The sequence below is a fragment of the Bombina bombina genome, chromosome 6 (assembly GCF_027579735.1).
Source record: "Bombina bombina isolate aBomBom1 chromosome 6, aBomBom1.pri, whole genome shotgun sequence".
NCBI lineage: Eukaryota > Metazoa > Chordata > Amphibia > Anura > Bombinatoridae > Bombina > Bombina bombina.
The window spans coordinates 846,193,703-846,216,867 of record NC_069504.1 but is presented as its reverse complement, the minus strand read 5'-3'; the positions used below and the strand labels follow the sequence as shown (position 1 = coordinate 846,216,867).

The 23,165-nt window shown below is 35.3% G+C and overlaps 1 protein-coding gene across 1 annotated transcript; it reads right to left on the bottom strand.

Annotated features, from left to right (window-relative positions):
• Nucleotides 1-4,890: 4,890 nt before the first annotated feature.
• On the bottom strand, nt 4,891-19,135 carry LOC128662303 (mucin-3B-like). The gene is made up of 5 exons (XM_053716108.1): nt 18,991-19,135; nt 13,380-13,547; nt 10,956-11,053; nt 7,896-7,966; nt 4,891-6,825 (listed from the first exon to the last, which is right to left on the bottom strand). Exons 1-5 carry the CDS (start codon nt 19,101-19,103, stop codon nt 6,781-6,783), a joined length of 495 nt encoding a protein of 164 aa, XP_053572083.1. The 5' UTR covers nt 19,104-19,135; the 3' UTR covers nt 4,891-6,780.
• Between the last annotated feature and the right edge of the window lie 4,030 nt (nt 19,136-23,165).

The window sequence follows — 23,165 nt, the reverse complement described above, 5'->3', positions numbered from 1 at the left end:
GAGAAAGAAAGAGAGAGAGAGAGAGAGAGGAGAGAGAGAGAGAGAGAGAGAGAGAGAGAGAGAGAGAGAGAGAATGAAAGAGGAAGGAAGAAAGAAAAGAAAGAAAGAAAGAAAGAAAGAAAGAAAGAAAGAAAGAGAAAGAAAGAAAGAAAAAGAAAAATTAAGAGCGAGAAAGAAAGAAACAAGAAAGAAAGGGAGAGAAAGAAAAAGAGAGAAAGAAAAAGAGAGAAAGAAAAAGAGAGAGAGAGAGAGAGAGAGAGAGAGAGAGAGAGAGAGAGAGAGAAGAGAGAGAGAGAAGTGAAATAAAGAAAGAACAAAAGAAAGAAGAAAGAAAGAAAGAAAGAAAGAAAGAAAGAAAGGAAAGAAAGAAAGAAAAGAAAGGAAAGAAAGAAAGAAAAGAAGGAAAAGAGAAATGAAAGAAGAAAGAAAGAAAGAAAGAAAAGAGAAGAGAGAGAGAGAGAGAGAGAGAGAGAGAGAGAGAGAGAGAGAGAAAGAAAGAAAAAGAGAGAGAGAGAAAGAAGAAAGAAAAAGAAGAGAGAGAAAATGAGAGAAAGAGAAAAGAGAGAGAGAAAGAAAGAAAAAGAAAGAGAGAAAAGGAGAGAAAGAAAGAAAAGAGAGAGAGAAAGAAAGAAAAAGAGAGAGAGAAAAGGAGAGAGAAAGAAAAAGAGAGAGAGAAAAGGAGAGAAAGAAAGAAAAAGAGAGAGAGAAAAGGAGAGAAAGAAAGAAAAAGAGAGAGAGAAAAGGAGAGAAAGAAAGAAAGAAAGAGATAAAGAAAGATAAAGAAAAAGAAAGCGTGAGAAAGAGAGAGAGAGAGAGAGAGAGAGAGAGAGAAAGGGAAAGAAAGAGAAGAGAGAGAGAGAGAGAGAGAGAGAGAGAGAGAGAGAGAGAAAGGGAAAGAAAGAAATATAATTATTGAATATATTTTGATAAGCTTATTTAGTTTTTTTAGCAAGCAGTTAAATTAAAGAATTTAATTAAACAAAGTTTTGAGAGGTACTACCATCTGTATATAATTAGTTGCTAAGTACAATTAAAATATATCTACTTCATTAAAATCTCAGAATCTGTGTCTGACCTTTTCTCAACACTACGCATAGCTCAATAGACTTTTTTTTTGTGAATCAGGGCAACCACGCATGCATGGGCACACATACACAAACATATATAAACGTTTATGAACCAAAGATGAAGTGTACTTATTTCCCAAAAGGGATAGTGATATACTTATTTTTCATTAAAAATAGTTGATTTGGCTGTTGCATTGTCTAAAAACCATCATATGGCTTTAGAGGAAAACTTTCCATTTTAATAACTCTTAAAGTGCTGAAGCAGTTTACTTACGTTATTTGGGGTTTGTAGTTACTGCCAGTTCAAAGTAAGCTGCCAAATTTCAAACAAATTGATTTAGGAATTTGAAAGTTATAAGCTTTTGGAGATAAGAAAAAAAAACCCATGTAATATGGATTGTGTGTGCAAACATAAGATAAGGTGGCAGTGCAGTAGAGACCATAATCAGGTGTGCTCAACAGGTATTATTAATTTACTCTCTAAGTTCTCACTAGTAGATGACCTAGTTTTACAAATCAATTAAAATAATATAAATTATATAAAGGTGTAAATATGGCTTCCTCAGTTGCATTGTTAAACATTACAGTGGCATCAGGTAAAATATTTTGATTTTTTACTGCTATTAGAATATTCACTAATACTTAGGCTGACCACATTGCCGCTTTAAGAAGGAACACATATGAAAAATACATATGTCAGGGTTCTAATACAAAACATTTCTTTAAACAGCCCTGAAAACAGCCCTGACATATGTCGTTTTGAAATGTGTCCCTTTTTAAAGCGGCAATATGGTCACCCTACTAATACTTGACATACATACAAAAATTATAAAAAAAGGATTAATATTTTATTTTATTTGTAAATTAATATTAATTTAATGGGCATTCAAAGCTCAGTACTACTATATATCTATTTAGTACCAAAAAAATACTTCGGAAACTCTTCTCCCTGGTACCTATCTGACTGCCACATTTAAGGAAGATTGGCAACATAATTTTGGCTGTACTATTGTCTAAACATACTTATGTGGCCAATCCTAAATAATTAAAAAAATGAATGAACAGATTTATTTCAAATTTTTAAGGATTTATAATATAGTGACTGTAAGTACAACATCAATTACAGACTTTCAGCCAAATTTGTATATGCATTATACATAACATTTATTGTATTTGAAAAATTAAATTTAACACATAATGATTTTTAGAGCCTAAACTATGTGGATGTGTGTGTCCCTGCACTTCAATCAGGTTAATTTACTTTTTATCAGTAGAGGTTCTTGTTTAAATTATGTTTATTATTTATCAAAGGCAGTTTGCCAGTAGCAAATAATGTGAACAGTTTAAATCAATTATAGCCATCCCTAGTGCTAACATAGCAAGTACACATTTTAGACAATATTTTTTTTAATTAAATTAATATTATGTTATCAAATTTTCCATTCTCTTGTAACTGAAACACCTTCTTTCCTGGCAGCTGTCCTGTTTAAAGCTAGGTAAATGTGTGCACGTAGAGAGCAAATTCCAGCAAGCAATATATTACTGCAGTTGAATTATAACAAGTGCATCGAAAAAATAATATTAATGGCACTGATATTACTATTTACTTATAGCAACTTCCTCTTTAGTTATAGCAATACAGATAAATATATACAATTTTAAAGGCCGTTCTACTGTTTATTTTACCAGGCACTGTTTGCTCTCACATGTTAAACTTCCACGTAACAATGGCAGTATTATTACCAATGATTATAGTTAGGTGTGGAGGAAATATAAATGCTAAAACATGTAGCATCTAGTCGGTGGCATATAATGGCCATGGGTTAATAATATAACACTGGGTATCAAAAAGTAAAGATTTGTCTTCATTAGATTAGAACTCTTACATGTTACATTCAAACATTTGAAATTCAAATGTAATATTTGATGTTAACAATATATTAGATATTTGAAGTAAGTATATGGTACCTGGTTTCAGTATTAGAGAGAGAGACAGGCAAAGAGAGAACACGTTATGTGTTAAACTTTTTCATTTTAATATTTTAAGGGACATGGAAGCCAATTTTTGTATTTCATTATTCAGAGAGAGCATGTAATTTTAAACAACTTTCCAATTGACTTCTATTGTCTAATTTGTTTTATTCTCTTGATATCCTTTATTTAAAAGCATACCTAGGTAGGATCAGGGGCTGCTGATTGGTGGCTGCACACAAATGCTTCACATTATTGGCTCAAACATGTGCATTGCTGTTTCTTAAATAAAGTATACAAAGAGAAGAAAGCAAATTATATAATAGGTAAATGGAAGGAATGTTTTAAATTTACCACAAAAAAAAATCTGTTCCTCATTTGAAATTTAGTGTTATTACATTGTCTTTTTATTACGCAATTCAATTGTATTTAATGGTCTTTTAATAGCATACTTTATTTAATGACAGTATAGCGCTTTGTCATTAGGAAGCAATAAAAATCTACACTATCTGCAGCTTATTGTAATTTTATTGTCATTTTCAATCGCCATGATAAATAAAATAAAGATGTAGCTATATTGTGTACATGCTACCTATCTTTCTAGGATGCAAACAAAATGGCTGCTGCAGAGGTATTTTGATCAGCTTCTTAGAACTCTTTTTTTCTAAATTTCAGGGTTTAACCCTTTGAGTGCTAAGCACTTGCTAATATTTTCTAAATGTTTTAACTTTTTTTTTTTTTTTTTTACAGATCCCCAAGACTTACACTGTTGGTAAGGTTAGGCGATTACCTTTCCAACAATGGATCTTGGGGGTCTGTAGCTGCTTAGATGCCTGAGATACATGCTTCTAAGCAGCATGCCCCCTCCTCCTATACTTAACATTGTTAAGTATAAATAAAGTTGCGCTGTGACATCATCACGTCATTGCGCGTGACGTCACCGTGCATCACGTGAAGCCCCGGCGATGCCTGTCACTCTACAGGCATGATCGCCGGGGTAGGAGCGGTTAGGAGCCCCCAGATCACCCTCAAGGTGGGAGAGTGCTCATGACGGCTCTGAGCCGTCATTAGCACCAGAGTGAGAAAATCTGTGACGGCTCAGAGCCGTCATTAGCACTCAAAGGGTTAAGACTTGATTGGTTAGTCACTGTTTTCACTGCTTCCTGAGATACTCTTATTGGATAGAATTGCAAAGTATATATAATGACGTAAGTGAAATTATAGAATTAGTAGAATATATTTGCACTCATTCCTTTGACCCAGATCTCTTTACAAAGGCTCTGCACATGAGGCAAAATGTTAATCTTTCCTTATTAATAATAGATAGTTCATTTAAATTTTATTAATTTATTTAATTTTTTTTTATTTTTTTTGTTTGACTGAAAGATTGTCCTGTAGTTGTGGTGATATATACTGCATTTAGTAGCTGTGGTATAAATGTACCAAAAACGATAGCTATTGCATACGTAAGTTATGGCACTTCTTTCTGACATTAGGAAGGTCTCAGACACATTCTTCACTACAGTAAAAAAACAATTTATTGTGGATTTAATAGGCTTTTCACCTTTTTAAACAATTTATTTGTACAAATACATATTTATACCTTTATAGACATAATAAATAACAAATATACATAGTTATATTTGGTTTTAGTATGAAACATATACAATATATTTTATATATATATATTTTTAAAAAAAACAGAGTAACAACATAAATTAAAACAAATATTACTTAATACTTGAAAGTCTGTAGTACTTTTTAGCTTTGAATTTCTATAGCATTTTCTCACAGTAAAAATAGCCTTTTGAAGGTTTATATTTCTATGCACATTAAAGGAGCAACGCTGACTTGTTCATATGTGCTTACCCATTAAAAACAATTGTCTAGTATTGTATGCCCAATCTCTATAAACAATTCAAGATGGCGCTAATAGCTATGGGCAGATTCTCAGTTTGATTTCTAGTTAATTCTTAGCAATCCCAAATTCAAAGATTTTTATTATTCTTCAATATCAGTTCATTGACAATGGCATGAAAAAACTTAATAATTAACTGTTCCTATATGTATACAAATATATAAAAAAGATCTAGATAGTATTGTATACCCAGCATGAAAGAATATGTGCAAAGACACTAAACGAGACATTACACGTCCCTCACTTTTGTGTAAAAATTTGACTTTATTCCACACTCCCTAGTGAGGCCAAAAAACAAAATCTGTAACCTAGGATTACAAAATACTACAAATTGTATAAACCAGCTATTTTATTTGTAGAATTTGCAGGTTACATAATTGGATTTGTCGCTTTCTAGGGAGTGTTGGACAATTTTTACCAAAAAAAAAGGGCAAAGTGTTGACGACTAATGTCCATTAAGTAGGGTGACCATATTGCCGCTTTAAAAAGGGACACATATGAAAAATACATATGTCAGGGTTCTTTTCAGGGCTGTTTGAAGAAATGTGTTGTATAAGAACCCTGTATTTTTCATATGTGTCCCTTTTTAAAGCGGCAATATGGTCACCCTACCATTAAGGCTTCTTGGGAAAGACACAAAAAAATATTAAAAAAATAAACAAACAAAAAACAAAAAAATGAAAAGTGAGCTATGCACTCAGTTTTATTTAAATGTTCAGCTTACAACTAGCTGTAGGAAAATGCTCAGACACAGATAGATGTTAGATATTAATGAGGTTCACACATTATATATCAATTAGAATTTTAAAAAAATCATACGTAGATATGTATCAAATTGATAGATTATAGATTCGATAAATAGATATACAGACACATTGATAGAAATATAATTAAATAGATAGATCTGTCATTTATCTTTTATCTGTCTATCTTTATGGAAGAAACCCCCAATTAAAGTGAGTCCCCTTTTTTACATACCCTTTGCTCTACCCAGGAAAAGTAGACAGGTAAATGGTATTTTCTAGGTACAGTACATAGCTCTTGCTTTTGTGTAAAAAAAATCTGCTTGTGCCACACTCCCTAGGGAGGCAAAAAAAGGTTTTCCTCAAAATCTTTGCAATATATGTTAAATGTCTGTTTAGTAAAATCAAAGTCATGTAGAATAAAATATAGACACCAACTAATGATGGCTTCCACCCTTGAAAATAAAGTTTTGTGTCATTTTTTGACATCCCCTCATTTATTAAGGTCTACAAGACCACTTTTGAGATATACAACAAGGATCTGTTGCCAGCACAATATAGTATTGAAAATAAATAGTTAAATATATAAATGAACAAGAAAACATTTGAAAATTAAAAACTTTCATTTATCAGTGCAATTATATTTTCATAATATTTGTGAACTCTCTTTACAAAAATCTGTAATTAAGAAAATAACATAACTTGCTGATTTGGGAAATAGAATAATAAAAAAATTAAAGGGGATCGGGACTGGTTACTTGTAACTATGGTTACAGGCTCAACCAATTAGAGAACTCGTCAATGGAATGTCTTATAAGTAGCATTCCTCTTGGAATTATAATAACAAACTTCTTCTTCCATGTGCTGGGTTGATATTTCTGATTGGTTGAACAAGTCTATAATAAAAAAATCTGGTTCTATGAGAGTTTTCTCATTCCCCTCTCCTGCATCCCTCCCAGGTCACACAGAATCAATATTAATTATCTAGTAGATACACAAAGTGCTAATTTTGGACTTGCAGTTGCTCATCTATGTTCTTATGCTCCTGGTAATAGAAGATTTGTCTTCATCTGATTTTCTCTCAGTTCAGATAGCTTTGAGTCAAATGAGGCCTTGATATTGTCATCTGTAAAGGAAACATGGAAATAAAATCAGTGATTGTGCTAATCAAAGCCACCCCTAGCATTTGCAGGACCCTGTGCTAGATACATTTGTGGGGTCACTCAGCCCAGTGCCCATATTCCCCTACCCCTGTATGCCCTGCTCCCTGTATGGTCCAAACCAACATTCAGTTACCTATATAAAGAATAACCCTATATATTATACCTCCTGATAATATAAGCACTATTCATAAACCAAAAGCAGGATGTATATTGCATTTTCTCATACCCTCAACCCTGACATTGTGGGGTCTCCAAAACCACGTGGTTGAACTAGGAAGGGCTCAAATGTATATATTTTATGATCCACTTATAATCTAAGCCATCACAAATGTCTAAAATATGTATCTTCAAAGGACAGTAAAGTCAAAATTAAAATGTCATGACTCAGATAGAGCATGCAATTTCAAACAACTTTCCAATTTACTTCGTATATCAAATTTACTTTGTTCTCTTGGTATCTTTTAATGAAGAGTAAAATTTGGTAGGCTCATAAGTATTCTGTGGCAGTAGTGTTTTACAACATTGTATAACAAAGCTACAGATGATGTTGCAAAACATGGCTGCCATAGAGTACTAAAGACACGTGCACTCTACTGAGCTCTTATGTGGCTACCTAGTTTTAATCTTCAATAAAAGATAAAAAGAGAACAAAATAAATTTGATAACAGATAAATAAGTAAATTGGAAAGTTGTTTAAAATTGTGTGCTCTATCTGAATCATGAGAGTATAATTTTTACTTTACTGTCCCTTTAAGGCATGAGTGCGAGCCATAATACATTTCAGTTACCGAACAGGACATAGCTAATGAGCCAGTTAGGAATGGCATATGCATGTAGCCATCAACCAATGGCTGTTAATCTTGTAAACCTTCTTTGCATGCTACTATCAATAATTATAAGCTGTGGCCCAACATTAAATACTGAACTACATTTTTATACTGATTCCCTTTTATCTCTTCCTTATTTCTTTCTACATTTTCTCTTTTCTGCCTTTATTTCCCACCACTTTTTCCTTTTTTTGTTTTTTTTTTACCTTAATATCTGTATCCACTTTATCCAAAGCTGGGCGGAAATTTTCTTGATTGGAATTAAAGCCATGAGACCCTAAAAAAAGTGAAGAAAAGAAGAAAGCTTAATAAGGTAAACTTAGCAGGTTCTGGAAATAAACAAATATAATTAATTTATGTTCCCTCTAAGCCATATTTAGCATTACTTCTTAGGCAGTACCTGGTACCGGGAGGCTTGGAGGAAAGTCTCGACAGACCATGGAAAAAATTAAAGGGACAGTCTACTCCAGAAGGTTTATTGTTTAAAAAGATAGATAATACCTTTATTACCCATTACTCAGTTTTGCATAACCAACACGGTAATATTAATACACTTTTTACCTCTGTGACAACCTTATATCTACGCCTCTGAAGAATGCCCCCTTATTTCAGTTCTTTTAAAAGACTTGCATTTTAGCCAATCAGTTCTGACTCATAAATAACTCCACGGAGTGAGAACAATGTTATCTATATCACACACATGAACTAGCGCTGTCTTGCTGTGAAAAACTGTCAAAATGCACTAAGATAAGAGGCGGCCTTCAAGGGCTTAGAAATTAACCCGCCCTCCCTATCTGAATCATGAAAGTTTCATTTTGATTAGACTGTCCCTTTAAAGGAATATGAAACCCAAATGTTTTCTTTCACAATTCATATAGAGCATGCAATCTTAAAGGGACAGTCAACTCAAAAATGATTATTGTTTAAAAGATAGATAATCCCTTTATTACCCATTCCCCAGTTTTGCTTTACCAACACAGTTATATTAATATACTTTTTACCTCTGTGATTACCTTGTATCTAAGCATCTTCTGACAGCCCCCGATCACATAACTTTTTATTTATTATCTATTGACTTGCATTTTATCCAATTAGTGCTGTGTCTGCCACAACCCACGGGCATGAGCACAATGTTATCTATATGGCTTACATGATCTAGCAGTCCCCTGTATTAAAAAGCTAATAAAAAAGCATGTGATAAGAGGCTGTGTTTAGTGTTGGTTGTGCAAAGCTGGGGAATGGGTAGTAAAGGTGTTATCTATCTTTTTAAACAATAACAATGTTGGTGTTGACTGTCCCTTTAAGCAACTTTCTAATGTACTCCTATTTTCAATTTTTCTCCATTCTCTTGAAATATTTATTTGAAAAGCAGGAATGTAAACTTAGGAGCCAGCCCATTTTTGGTTTAACACCCTGGGTAGCGCTTGTTGATTGGTGGCTACGTTTAAGCGCCACATAAAATGGCTGATTAATTATCAAATTTGCCTGTTTTCGGGCGTGCGCTGATTTAGTGCTCCACGTGTAATCTAGCCCTATATAAATGGTAGATAGAATGGTATATTCTTAGCAAAGATTAGCCTGAGAATACGCAGATGTATTTTTTTTAAATTATATTAGCTGTTTAAAGGGGCATAAAACTTCTGAGCACAACTACAATAGAGCGGTTGCTATTCACCATGTTACTGTGTTTCCTCCTGTGACTGATGCTCTTTTTAAAACTGTTCTCCTATTTTAATACCTTAAAGGTGCTAAATATTGAAGTTCCACCTCTATTTACTGGGAGCTGCCATCTTGGGGCTTTGGTATTCTTGCAGTCCCTGATAGATCCAGTACACACTAACAGATCATTGATGTTATCTGCACTGAGAATGTGTGTGCTCCAAGATGGCGACCCCCAGTATGAAGTAACTTTTAGGGGTTAAAATTAGAGAAAGGCTTTGAAGTGAGCTGCAATAGCAAAAGTTATTGCAATAGTACCCAGCAGTTTAATGTCCCTTTAAATATTAAAAAATAAGTGTAAAGTTTTAGTGTATATACAGCAATGTGCACAGCCATGTTGTAACCTAGGTTTCCTTCTCTGCTTAGGTCAATTAGGCACAGCTATAAATCAAGTGTGCAAATAATGACTGTGTGTAATATAGCAGTTTAAGTCTGGTGTCTGCACTTCTAACAGCCAGTGGAAAACCACAATTTTCAGAGTTAAATTACAGGCAAAGAAGGCAAAATAAAAAGATATTGCAATATTTGCTTTTACTACACATAATTTAACATGTTTTAGTATAATCTTAAGGATTTTAATGTGACTTTAAATATATTTTAATAATGATTTCTAAATCAACCATTTAAAAAAAAATCTGTGCATTTCACATGCAGTTGCCTCATGATACACAAATTTTAAGTTTGTTTTAATTATGACAATTTTCCTCTTACAGCTTTTCAAATTTAGGGGCTGATTTATTAAGGGCCAAATGCTACTTAACTGGTCTGCTGCCTCTGAGGCTGCGGCTATCAATTTGTCCGATCCTATATGATCGGGTTGATTGACACCCCCTGCAAGCAACCGATTGGCCACAAATCTGCAGGGGCGGGATTGCACAAGCAGTTCACCAGAACTGCTTGTGCAATGTAAAGTGCTGACAGCTTATGCTGTCGGCATTTAGCAATGTCTGTCGGACATGATACGATACAGCGTATCATGTCGGACAGACATTGATAAATCGGCCCCTTAGAGAGGATATTGGTACTGATGGCATTTGTTTACTGTAATATGCACTGAAATGCCATAGCTTTATTTTACACCTATTTGATATGTGATTTTAAAATGAATCACATTTCCCCCTTTCCCTCAGCAGGCTGGGGTAGCTTGGGGCATGGCTAAGGGATCCTCAATTCCCTTTTTTCATTTATAGGTAAAGTAGATCCTCAGAAGGAACAGCAAGAGATAGCTGACAAACCAGGACTGTCCCGCAGAATGCAGGACAATTGGGAGCTCTGTTCAAATCACTGACGCACTAATATAGTAGTGCACTCCAGAACTGTAAAATAGTTTCCATGAGATGGTCCTAGGAAACTGGTTTTCAAACCTGTCATCAGACCTCCCTAACAGGTGACATTTTGAGGATATCTCAACTGGAGAACAGGGGAAATAAATCAGCTGACTAGCATCTCTTTCTCATCTAAGGTAATCCTGAAAACCTGGCCTGTTCGGGAGGCCTGAGGACAGGTTTGAAAACCAGTGCCCTAGGGGAATGTTCTGCAGATCTTACCGTTGTGACTGGATGAGTCTGGGTTCCGTATGCTCGCATTATCCACGCCATCTCCTTCCCAACCATCCTCGTACCAGTGCTTCTCATTGTCTATCAATCTAGAAAGAGCAGGAACAAAATTAGGCCGAGTGAAAGAACATTTATGAGAATAGGTGAGATGATCTGATCTCCTGTGCTCCACATTCTAAGGGAATCTAGGCAAGGGTTTATGAAACAGACAACCTCTCCAGTTACTTTATCATTCTGTGCTGTTGAGTCAGTAAACAAATATCTTCCCTCTTGTATCATTTCTTGGTTAATGATGAGCTCCACAGAATAAACTTGGATGAGACAGCCAATGTATGATGTATGATTGGATGAGACAGTCGATGTATGAGATAAAGTGCAATAATTAAATGGACATGAATCCCAAAATTTTCCTGTTGTGATTCTGATAGGGCATTCAATTTTAAAGGGACATGAAACTCATTTTTTTTTCTTTCATGATTAAGCAAGAGAAGGCAATTTTAAACAACTTTCCAATTTACTTCTATAATATAATTTGCTTAATTCTCTTGGTATCCTTTGTTGAAAAGCATATCTTAATATGCTCAGTAGCTGCTAACTGGTGGCTGCAGATAGATGTCTCATGTGATTGGTCACCCATGTGCATTGCTATTTCATCAACAAAAGACATCTAAAGAATTCAGCAAATTAGATAATAGAAGTAAATTGGAATGTTGTTTAAAATTGTATTCTCTATCTGAATCATGAAAGCAAAAATTTGGGTTTCATGTCCCTTTAAACAACTTTCCAAATTACTTCTATTATCCAATTTGCAATGCACTATTGGGAGCTAGCTGAACATATCAGGCAAACCAATGACAAGAGTAATATATGTGCAGCCACCAATCAGCAGCTAGCGCCCTGCTCCTGAGCCTACCTAGGTATGTTTTTTCAACAAAGGATACCAAGATAATGAAGCAATTTAGACAATGGAAAGATGTTTAAAATTGTATGCTGTATCTAAATCATTAAAGTTTAATTTTCACTTTACTGTCTCTTTAACTGGACATACTAATAGAAAGGGTGATTCTAATACAAAACCTATATGCTCTAATTTATTAGTGAGCCTTTGCCAATGACTGACGGGGGTTGTGCAAATGGCTTACAAGCTGATCTTTACCCTTTGTGGGGTTCTAACGCAATATCTAAGCTGACTTTTCTAGGATCACTTATCTAGGCTCAATAATTCATAAAATACATACAAATTAGATGATGCCATTTTTGCATTAAAATGTTTCCTTTTCATATGTTACAAATCATTTTCATTACAGAGCAGTAAGGAATTTACTGGTTCCTAACTCTGTATATTGGTTTCTCTCTCTTTTTTCTCTCTCTCTCTCTTTCACTCTCTCTCTCTCTCTCTCTCTCTCTCTCTCTCTCTCTCTCTCTCTTTCTCTTTCTCTCTCTCTCTCTCTCTCTCTCTCTCTCTCTCACACACACACACACACACACACACAGGAGCTTCAGGGAATAGCATATAGGGCATATGACTGACAGGAGCTGCAGGGAATAGCATATATGGCATATGACTGACAGGAGCTGCAGGGAATAGCATATACGGCATATGACTGACAGGAGCTGCAGGGCATAGCATATATGGCATATGACTGACAGGAGCTGTAGGGAATAGCATATATGGCATATGACTGACACTTTACTGTCTCTTTAACTGGGCATCCTAATAGAAAGGGTGATTCTAATACAAAACCTATATGCTCTAATTTATTAGTGAGCCTTTGCCAATAACTGACGGGGGTTGTGCAAATGGCTTACAAGCTGATCTTTTCCCTTTGTGGGGTTCTAACGCTCTGTAGGAAATAGCATATATGGCATATGACTGATAGGAGCTGCAGGGAATAGCATATAGGGCATATGACTCACAGGAGCTGTAGGGAATAGCATATATGGCATATGACTGACAGGAGCTGCAGGAAATAGCATATAGGGCATATGACTGACAGGAGCTGTAGGGAATAGCATATATGGCATATGACTGACAGGAGCTGCAGGAAATAGCATATAGGGCATATGACTGACAGGAGCTACAGGGAATAACATATAGGGCATATGACTGACAGGAGCTGCAGGGAATAACATATAGGGCATATGACTGACAGGGGCTGCAGGGAATAACATATAGGGCATATGACTGACAGGAGCTGCAGGGAATAACATATAGGGCATATGACTGACAGGAGCTGCAGGGAATGGGATAAATGGCATATGACTGACAGTGACTGCAGGGCCTCCAGAGGTCTGATTACAATGCTAGGTACAACTTGATTATACGCTAGTTGTGTAGAATGTGTTTAACTGCTGCAACCTTACTTTCATTGTGTGGTTCTTATAATATAAGAGTGCATGGTTTATGCTACTTACTTCTCTTTGTAGCCTTTCTTTCGCCTTCTGTATGAGAGAAAAGCCAGGAAGCTAACAACCCCTAGAAGCACAAAGACAGCGGCAGAGACTCCTCCGTACACGCCAGGCTTGCTGATATGCGTCTGACATCTATCTCCTGTATACCAAAACTGTTCAGAGCTCCCACAGCTAAGGCAAGAAAAAGTAAGTGAAGAGAAATAATTATAATTTGTATTGGGAGTGGAACAAATTTTCCCCAACCCATTAGAATTCTTTCTAAGCCATTCTAATTCATTAGAAGAGTCATAGTCTGTATTCATAAAATATCACATATTAGTTAATAATATAAAACAGACATACATTTCAAGGGGGGTAAAGTTGGTTGCCTTAATGTGTTATAAAATCTGCAGAGTATAAGATAAATGGAAAATTGCTCCTTTATGTATATATTTATGTATATATATATTTTTTATTTTATTTTTTTATTTGAAATAGCTGTTTTGCTCATGTAATCCATCACCCATTGATCTTGAGAACATGTCAACTCAAGTGGTCTGAGCTTTCAGGAAGAGCAGAGATCTTTATCAGATATTTCTATATACACAAATGACTCTTTATATTATCTCTCTATATACACACAAAAGGCCAGTACCTATCTCCCCACCCCCTTAATGTGAGACTACTTTCTGCTGCTGTCTCTTGTTTACATATATATTTATATACTGCAGTATTCACCTTTCCATTAAAGGTTGTGGTTTGAACAGACAAAGGTAAAGGAGCTATTTGTAAAGAATTTAAATACACTCCTGGGGGTAAAATTGATTATTCAGAATGCATTAATAATGAGAGAAAAAATACTATACAATGTCCCTTTAAATACACAACAAAACAAAGAAAAAATTGAAAGATACATATCACTTTTTTTGTATATCCTAATAAGAGTATAACATACTCAGCCAATATAAAAGTCAAACATGATGGCAGATTAATTCAATATTTCTAATGATTGCCTCTCATGTTTTATTGCAGTTTTTTTTTTTTATTTGGCCTTTAAAGGGACATATAAATTAAAAATAAATTAGCTAGAATGTAGAAATAAAAAAAACCTTTACAATGTACAGCTTTTATTTATTGTATCCTTATTTATTGTTAATCTTACTGGAAATTTAGCTCATTTTCCATAAATCTCATACTTAGGTAGCACACAATTACACACATGAGTCTACCTTAGTATGCTCTTATAGAAAGGAGTTAAAGGTACATAAAATATAATTTTTTCTTTCATGATTCAGATAGAGCATGTAATTTAACACAACTTTCCAACTGCTACTATTATATAATTTGCTTTATTCCCTTGGTATCCTTTGTGGAAGAATCAGCAATGCACTAACAGTAGCTAGCTGAACACATCAGGTGAGCCAAGGAAAAGAGGCATATATGTGTATCCACCAATTAGTTCCCAGTAGTACATTGCTGCTTCGGAGCCTACCAAAGTATGCTTTTCAACAAAGGACACTAACAGAATGAAGCAAATTAGATAATGGAAGTAAATTGGAAAGCTGTTTAAAATGATATGCTCTATCTGAACCATGAAAGAAAAAATTTGGGTTTCATGTCCCTTTAAGCGTCATCACAGGCTACCAAGTTAAAGTGGTATTTTTTTTTATAAAAGAGGTAAATTAAAAAGTGTTTTTTTAAAGAAACAATGTATCTGAATCATGAAAAAATAAATCTGCCTTTTGCCTTTAATATCTTATTTTGCCTTCCACGCCAGCAATTTCAGATTATTTTGTGTAAATGTATAACTAACATTTCCAAACCCTTCATTGCAGTCATCAATTAACCCCTTAACGACCGAGGACGTGCAGGGTACGTCCTCAAAAAAAAGGCAGTTAATGCCTGAGAACGTACCCTGCACGTCCTCGGTGTGGAAAGCAGCTGGAAGCGATCCTGCTCGCTTCCAGCTGCTTTCCGGTTATTGCAGTGATGCCTCGATATGGAGGCATCCTGCAATAACCCCCCTTGGCCATCCGATGCAGAGAGAGCCACTCTGTGGCCCTCTCTGCACCGGACATCGGTGGCCGGTATCGTTGGTGGGTGGGAGCAAGTCTGGGAGGCGGGGTGGGCGGCCATCGATGTGCCCAGTGGAGTGGAGGGGGGCGGGATCGGGGGCGGGAGCGCGCACGGGAGCGCGCGCGTGCACGGGGGGGGGCGGGCGGGGCGCGTGCACGGGGCGGGAGCGGGAGGGAACCGCTACACTACAGAAAAATCAAGTTTAAAAAGTACTTGAATTAACTTTTTGAAAGCTGTAAATAACAGCTAATTGATGTGGAAGGGGTGGGGGGTTGATCTTGGGGGGGGGGGAAGCTACACTGCAGAAAAGGGTTTTTATTTTTAAAAAAAGGCACATTATTCACTAAACTGGGTACTGGCAGACAGCTGCCAGTACCCAAGATGGCGCCCATTAAGGCAGAGGGGGAGGGTTAGAGAGCTCTTTGGTGGGGGATCAGTAAGGCTGGGGGCTAAGGGGGGATCCTACACAGCAGCATATGTAAATATGCTAAAAAAAAAAAAAAAAAAAAACCCAAATATCGCTTTTATTTTAGTACTGGCAGAGTTTCTGCCAGTACTTAAGATGGCGGGGACAATTGGGGGGTGGGGGAGGGAAGAGAGCTGTTTGGGAGAGATCAGGGGGTCTCATGTTTCAGGTGGGAGGCTGAGCTCTACACTAAAGCTAAAATTAACCCTGCAAGCTCCCTACAAGCTACATAATTAACCCCTTCACTGCTAGCCATAATACACGTGTGAAATGCAGCGGCATTTGGCGGCCTTCTAATTACCAAAAAGCAACGCCAAAGCCATATATGTCTGCTATTTCTGAACAAAGGGGATCCCAGAGAAGCATTTACAACCATTTGTGCCATAATTGCACAAGCTGTTTGTAAATGATTTCAGTGAGAAACCTAAAATTGTGAAAAATTTAATGTTTTTTTTAATTTGATCGCATTTGGCGGTGAAATGGTGGCATGAAATATACCAAAATGGGCCTAGATCAATACTTGGGGTTGTCTACTACACTACACTAAATCTAAAATTAACCCTAGAAGCTCCCTACATGCTCCATAATTAACCCCTTCACTGCTGGGCATAATATACGTGTAGTGCGCAGTGGCATTTAGCAGCCTTCTAATTACTAAAAAGCAACGCCAAAGCCATATATGTCTGCTATTTCTGAACAAAGGGGATCCCAGAGAAGAATTTACAACCATTTAAGCCATAATTGCACAAGCTGTTTGTAAATAATTTCAGTGAGAAACCAAAAGTTTGTGAAAATATTTGTAAAAAAAGTGAACGATTTTTTGTATTTAATCGCATTTGGCGGTGAAATGGTGGCATGAAATATACCAAAATGGGCCTAGATCAATACTTTGGGATGTCTACTAAAAAAAATTATATACATGTCAATGGATATTCAGAGATTCCTGAAAGATATTAGTGTTCTAATGTAACTAGCGCTAATTTTGAAAAATAATGGTTTGGAAATAGCAAAGTGCAACTTGTATTTATGGCCCTATAACTTACAAAAAAAGCAAAGAAGATGTAAACATTGGGTATTTCTAAACTCAGGACAAAATTTAGAAACTATTTAGCACGGGTGTTTTTTGGTGGTTGTAGATGTGTAACAGATTTTGGGGGTCAAAGTTAGAAAAAGTGTGTTTTTTTCAATTTTTTCCTCATATTTTATAATTTTTTTTATAGTAAATTATAAGATATGATGAAAATAATGGTATCTTTAGAAAGTCCATTTAATGGCGAGAAAAACGGTATATAATATGTGTGGGTACAGTAAATGAGTAAGATGAAAATTACAGCTAAACACAAACACCGCAAAAATGTAAAAATAGCCTTGGTCCCAAACGGACAGAAAATGGAAAAGTGCTGTGGTCATTAAGGGGTTAATAAATGTGGTGATTCAAACGAGAATCAATAAATAAAAAGTTCATATAAGGATATGTGTATTCTTGTTGAGACTCCTGTGACTCTTGTGACTCTTTGTATCCTTGGAGTTTCTCAAAGAAAAGGAGAGAGAAATAGCAACATAGTGTAATTCTGTGATGATTATCAGAAATGTATCAAGCTTGTGGCCAAATGCCTACTCACATGTACTAGAGCTTACGACCAAGCTCAGGGAAATGCGCACACCCACTTTATACTGATGGGTAAACAGTACTCTCACGGCAATGCAATATATAAAAGATTTATTTAAAATACAGTAAAAAGCGTCACAAATGCTATACAAAACACCTTATACAGAGGTTAATAGAGCCATATATATGGATATTTGCTCACAAAAGTCAACTCCACTGCAGGATGCAAGCGGATACAGGCAGCAGAAACTTAACCGCTGCACAGATCAACCTGACCCCAAATGGGAGTGGCTCCTTTTTTCTCCTTTTCTTTGAGAAACTCCAAGGATACAAAGAGTCACAAGAGTCACAGAAGTCTCAACAAGAATACACATATCCTTATATGAACTTTTTATTTATTGATTCTCGTTTGAATCACCACATTTATTTTCACATTTGTTTTGGTTTGTGATGTTTGGAATATTTTTATATTACTAGTCATCAATTAATAGTTTAATGTCCATATTTAAAGGGACAGTCTAGTCAACATTAAACTTTCATGATTCCGATAGGGCATGCAATTTTAAACAACTTTCCAATTTACTTCTATTATCTAATTTGCTCAATTCTTTAGATATCCTTTGTTGAAGAAATAGCAATGCACATGTGTGAGCCAATCACACAAGGCCTCTAGGTGCAGCAACCAATCAGCAGCTACTGAGCATATCTAGATATGCTTTTCAGCAAGTGATATCAAGAGAATGAAGCAAATTAGATAATAGAAGTAAATTAGAAAGTTGTTTAAAATGACATGCTCTTTCTAAATCACGAAAGAAAAAAAATTGGCTTTCATGTCCCTTTAAGTTGTATTTACATATCATAATTTAAAAGTGTAATTTGAGTAACATGTTTAAATTTGTATCAAACCAAAAATGCAATTGGTATTATAAGCTTAGCTAAACATATGCAAAAGCTTTAATACAAACAATTAATTTATTAGAAAACCTGTTTCAAATTATTTCCACACACAAGTAACAGGAGAAGTTACTGACAAACACTTTGAAAAGTGATAAGTGCATTATTGCAGGATTTTCTAATGTAATGAAATGGCTTTGAATTTGAAAAGCCATACAATGCAGGGGAATATTGACTGACTAAAATATACACCAATTTCTGGAAGATGTGAGGTAAGGAGGAGATAGGACTGCACGTGAGAAAACAAATTGTTAGCATAAACTGAGGGAAAGCTAGTGAGATCCAAATGCTTAGGGTGTTTGATAGAAAACATAATAAGAGAATGTGGGAATGGAAATGTGTGAGGAGATGAGGAAATCTGAGGCAATCAAGAGAAGAAATTGAGATCTAGAAAGTTGAGAATGAGTATGAGTGAGTATATGTGATTTTGTAATGATTATGTTTTAGATAGACTTTAGAAATAAAATAGAAGTTTTATAGAGACAATGTGAGCAATAGAGTGCAATAGAAATGTGATTACACTGACTCACAAGCACACTGGTCCTCCAGTAGTCAATGAGCAGCGTCCTTTGGTGCAGTCAATATAATGGTTATTGAAGCTGCTGCAGTTAGACACGCAGGTCATTACTCCTGAGACAGTCATTGGGTAATAGTATTTCTGCAGCTCTTCTGCAATATTTGGAACATTTGTGCAGGCAGCTAAAAAAGATAATATCATGTAATTCACACTGTAACCACCTGTAATTCACATAGTAAAGATAATTAATATCATGTAATTCACACTATAACCACCTGGTGTCACTGTTGTGCACAAATAAATCTAGCGATTAACACAAGTGGCTGTGGATGTCACTGCAGATATTCAACAAAAATATGCTAAACTATATACTCACTTTAGCCACAAAATATCCCTTATAAACAAAAAAACAAAAACATAATATATACTCCTGGAAATGGCCACAGGTCAATTGACCTGCTATATACACACAGTGATCACAGGATGTAACCGATACTGATATAAAATATACCTTCTATATATGCACAATAACCACAAGATGTTAGGGAAAAGAAAGGAGGTTTTGTAAGGGCGCTAATAGCTAAAGATACTATGTGGATTTATTAAGTGTATATCTGTGATAAGAGTTTAAAGTATCAAAAAATGTGTAAAAAACATACAGTTTATTTATGTGTAAAATACAGTTTATTTGGTTACAATATGATTAAAGAACTTATAGAGACGTCTCTAGTACAAATCAATAAAATTTAAAAACAGACAAAAATACAGAGAAAATAAATCAATAAAAGATAGGTTAAAAAAGCAAGTAGTGCTATTTGAGAATATTCGTATGCTACTTATTATGTTGGTCACTCAGAAATATCACATGTAATGTGACTAGGCAGTTTGCCAAACTTTCCGTGAGTATTTTAAAGTTCATAAAATTTCATACATACTTTCATTTGAGATTCGTTTGCCAACTGGATAAAAACTTTGAAAAAAGATGGAGCTTAAAGCAGAGCTGTGCATAAAAAATATTTGTATAGAGTTGTATCTTTCTGTCAAAATATACCCGACCTTTGTATTAGTTTCAGAGCAAAACTTTCAGGGATAATTATCATGTCCATATATATGAACCAAGAGAGATGTCCCATAAACTTATTTTGCTAATGGTTTAAGATTGCAGTTTGCGACTCCCATACAAATTGTACCTTATTGTATACGTGAGCTATAGCAGGGTATCCTGTGCATCCTGCAGCTCGGTTCCTCCGATAGTGTCCTCGTGTTGCTGGCGTCTGACGTCACATCCAATGTGTGGGGGCCCGCCTTGCGTCCGCCAATCAATGCTTAGCCAGTTTCAGGATACGTTTTTGCATCCGATACAAGGTGTACAATTTTCTTCTTATTTCTGATACTTGCTTGTACCGGTCAGCAGAGGTGTGTTTGAATGAAAGAAAGAAATTTTCCTGCACTTAGTGCTTTTAAGCACGCAGGTTCCGATGATATATAATTTCAATGTCTTTTGTTAACAATCAACCCGGGTTGGTTCATTCGGTTCAAACGATAGTGGAGTCAAGGATACAGTCTTTAGCTTCTACGCGTTTCACTCCCTCTAGGAGCTTTATCAAGAATGATTCTGACTGTTTGACTCCTCTCTTTAATAGGTGTATCCAGTGTCTCATTGGTTCAAAGAGATCTCGTAGTTAAGGTGGTATCCATGGTTTGCACTTGCTCCTAATACATTGCTCCATCATAATATTTATCACAAGTTTGACCAAACATATTTCAGACCAATTTATTTTAAAACAATATCGTGTTACCTTAAGACAATTTAATTTATTTAAACCTATTATGTTAAGGATAGGTGGAGATGTGGAGAAACATATAATAGGATTGTTAGGTTAAGGGTGCACTAAAAAATACGTGCACTAAAAAATACGTTCTTTAATCTAGAAGAAATGGTGAGATGTCCAATTCTGAATTTAACCCTTTGGGGAATAGCGTGTCGAATTTAAAGATGTACTCTGCCTCTTTAAGGAGCAGTTTCTTCTGTATATCCCCGCCTCTCCAGTGTTTTTCTACTTTGTATATACCCCAAAAGGATAGATCTTTTGTGTTGCCCTTATGTGTGGTTTTGAAATGTTGATAGAGGTGTGTGTCTTCCATTCCATTCTCTATATTATTGAGATGTTCCCTGATTCTATCTCTCAGAGTTCTCTTAGTTTCTCCAAAATAAAAAAGATTGCAAGTGCATTTTAGGACATAGATAATACCTTTGTGTGAGCATCTTATAAGTTCTTTGATTGGTATGGTATTGTTAGGACCTATCTGTATTATATTGGATTTATTGCTGTGTTTACATGACTTACATGTGTAACATGGGAAGAAGCCTGTTAATTTTTGTCCATGGAGGTCTTTTTGTATTAGTTTGTTTTTATTGGTTTTTTTTAGGTCACTAGGTGCAAGGGTTGATTTTAAATTACTAGCTTTTTTGAAAACAAAACTGGGGTTATCTGTAACTTTTTCTCCCAGGATATTGTCTTCCTTGATGAGATGCCAATGCTTTTTTATGATTTTTTTCACCATATTATGATCAATGTGATAATCTGTTATGAATGGAATTTTTATTTTATTTTCATCTATATTTGTTTTTTCTTTATATGTTAATAGTGATTTTGATTAGATTTGGAAAGGGCAGGAGACCGATCTAATCAAAATGTTTGAAAAGATGAACCAAAATACTTTAGGTCTACATTTCACACATAACCAAAGTAAAGAAGGAATTACCTTCCTCGATTTAGAAATGATGGTATTGGGCAATAAGATAGAGACAAAAACATACTTTAAACAAGTTGACTGTAATAATTATCTGCACGCTAAAAGTTGTCATCTGGATGCTTGGAAGGATAACATACCAATAGGGCAGTGCCTTAGAGTTCGAAAAAACTGCTCTAGGATGGCAGACTTTGAAATTCAGGCCGGAACACTAATAGAAAGATTTAACTCAAGAGGTTACAACACAACACATACCAAAAAAGCATTAGAAAGGGCTAAAAACACCAATAGGGAATCACTATTAACATATAAAGAAAAAACAAATATAGATGAAAATAAAATAAAAATTCCATTCATAACAGATTATCACATTGATCATAATATGGTGAAAAAAATCATAAAAAAGCATTGGCATCTCATCAAGGAAGACAATATCCTGGGAGAAAAAGTTACAGATAACCCCAGTTTTGTTTTCAAAAAAGCTAGTAATTTAAAATCAACCCTTGCACCTAGTGACCTAAAAAAAACCCAATAAAAACAAACTAATACAAAAAGACCTCCATGGACAAAAATTAACAGGCTTCTTCCCATGTTACACATGTAAGTCATGTAAACACAGCAATAAATCCAATATAATACAGATAGGTCCTAACAATACCATACCAATCAAAGAACTTATAAGATGCTCACACAAAGGTATTATCTATGTCCTAAAATGCACTTGCAATCTTTTTTATTTTGGAGAAACTAAGAGAACTCTGAGAGATAGAATCAGGGAACATCTCAATAATATAGAGAATGGAATGGAAGACACACACCTCTATCAACATTTCAAAACCACACATAAGGGCAACACAAAAGATCTATCCTTTTGGGGTATATACAAAGTAGAAAAACACTGGAGAGGCGGGGATATACAGAAGAAACTGCTCCTTAAAGAGGCAGAGTACATCTTTAAATTCGACACGCTATTCCCCAAAGGGTTAAATTCAGAATTGGACATCTCACCATTTCTTCTAGATTAAAGAACGTATTTTTTAGTGCACGTATTTTTTAGTGCACCCTTAACCTAACAATCCTATTATATGTTTCTCCACATCTCCACCTATCCTTAACATAATAGGTTTAAATAAATTAAATTGTCTTAAGGTAACACGATATTGTTTTAAAATAAATTGGTCTGAAATATGTTTGGTCAAACTTGTGATAAATATTATGATGGAGCAATGTATTAGGAGCAAGTGCAAACCATGGATACCACCTTAACTACGAGATCTCTTTGAACCAATGAGACACTGGATACACCTATTAAAGAGAGGAGTCAAACAGTCAGAATCATTCTTGATAAAGCTCCTAGAGGGAGTGAAACGCGTAGAAGCTAAAGACTGTATCCTTGACTCCACTATCGTTTGAACCGAATGAACCAACCCGGGT

What these genes read in the sequence shown, in the direction of transcription:
- LOC128662303 (XM_053716108.1), bottom strand. Translation starts at nt 19,103, where the DNA reads ATGACTGTCTCAGGAGTAATGACCTGCGTGTCTAACTGCAGCAGCTTC. An exon ending in AAGAAAGGCTACAAAGAGAA is followed by an intron (nt 11,054 to 13,379) that starts GTAAGTAGCATA and finishes TGCTCTTTCTAG; the next exon opens with ATTGATAGACAATGAGAAGC. An exon ending in AAGTGGATACAGATATTAAG is followed by an intron (nt 6,826 to 7,895) that starts GTAAAAAAAAAA and finishes TTTCCTTTACAG; the next exon opens with ATGACAATATCAAGGCCTCA.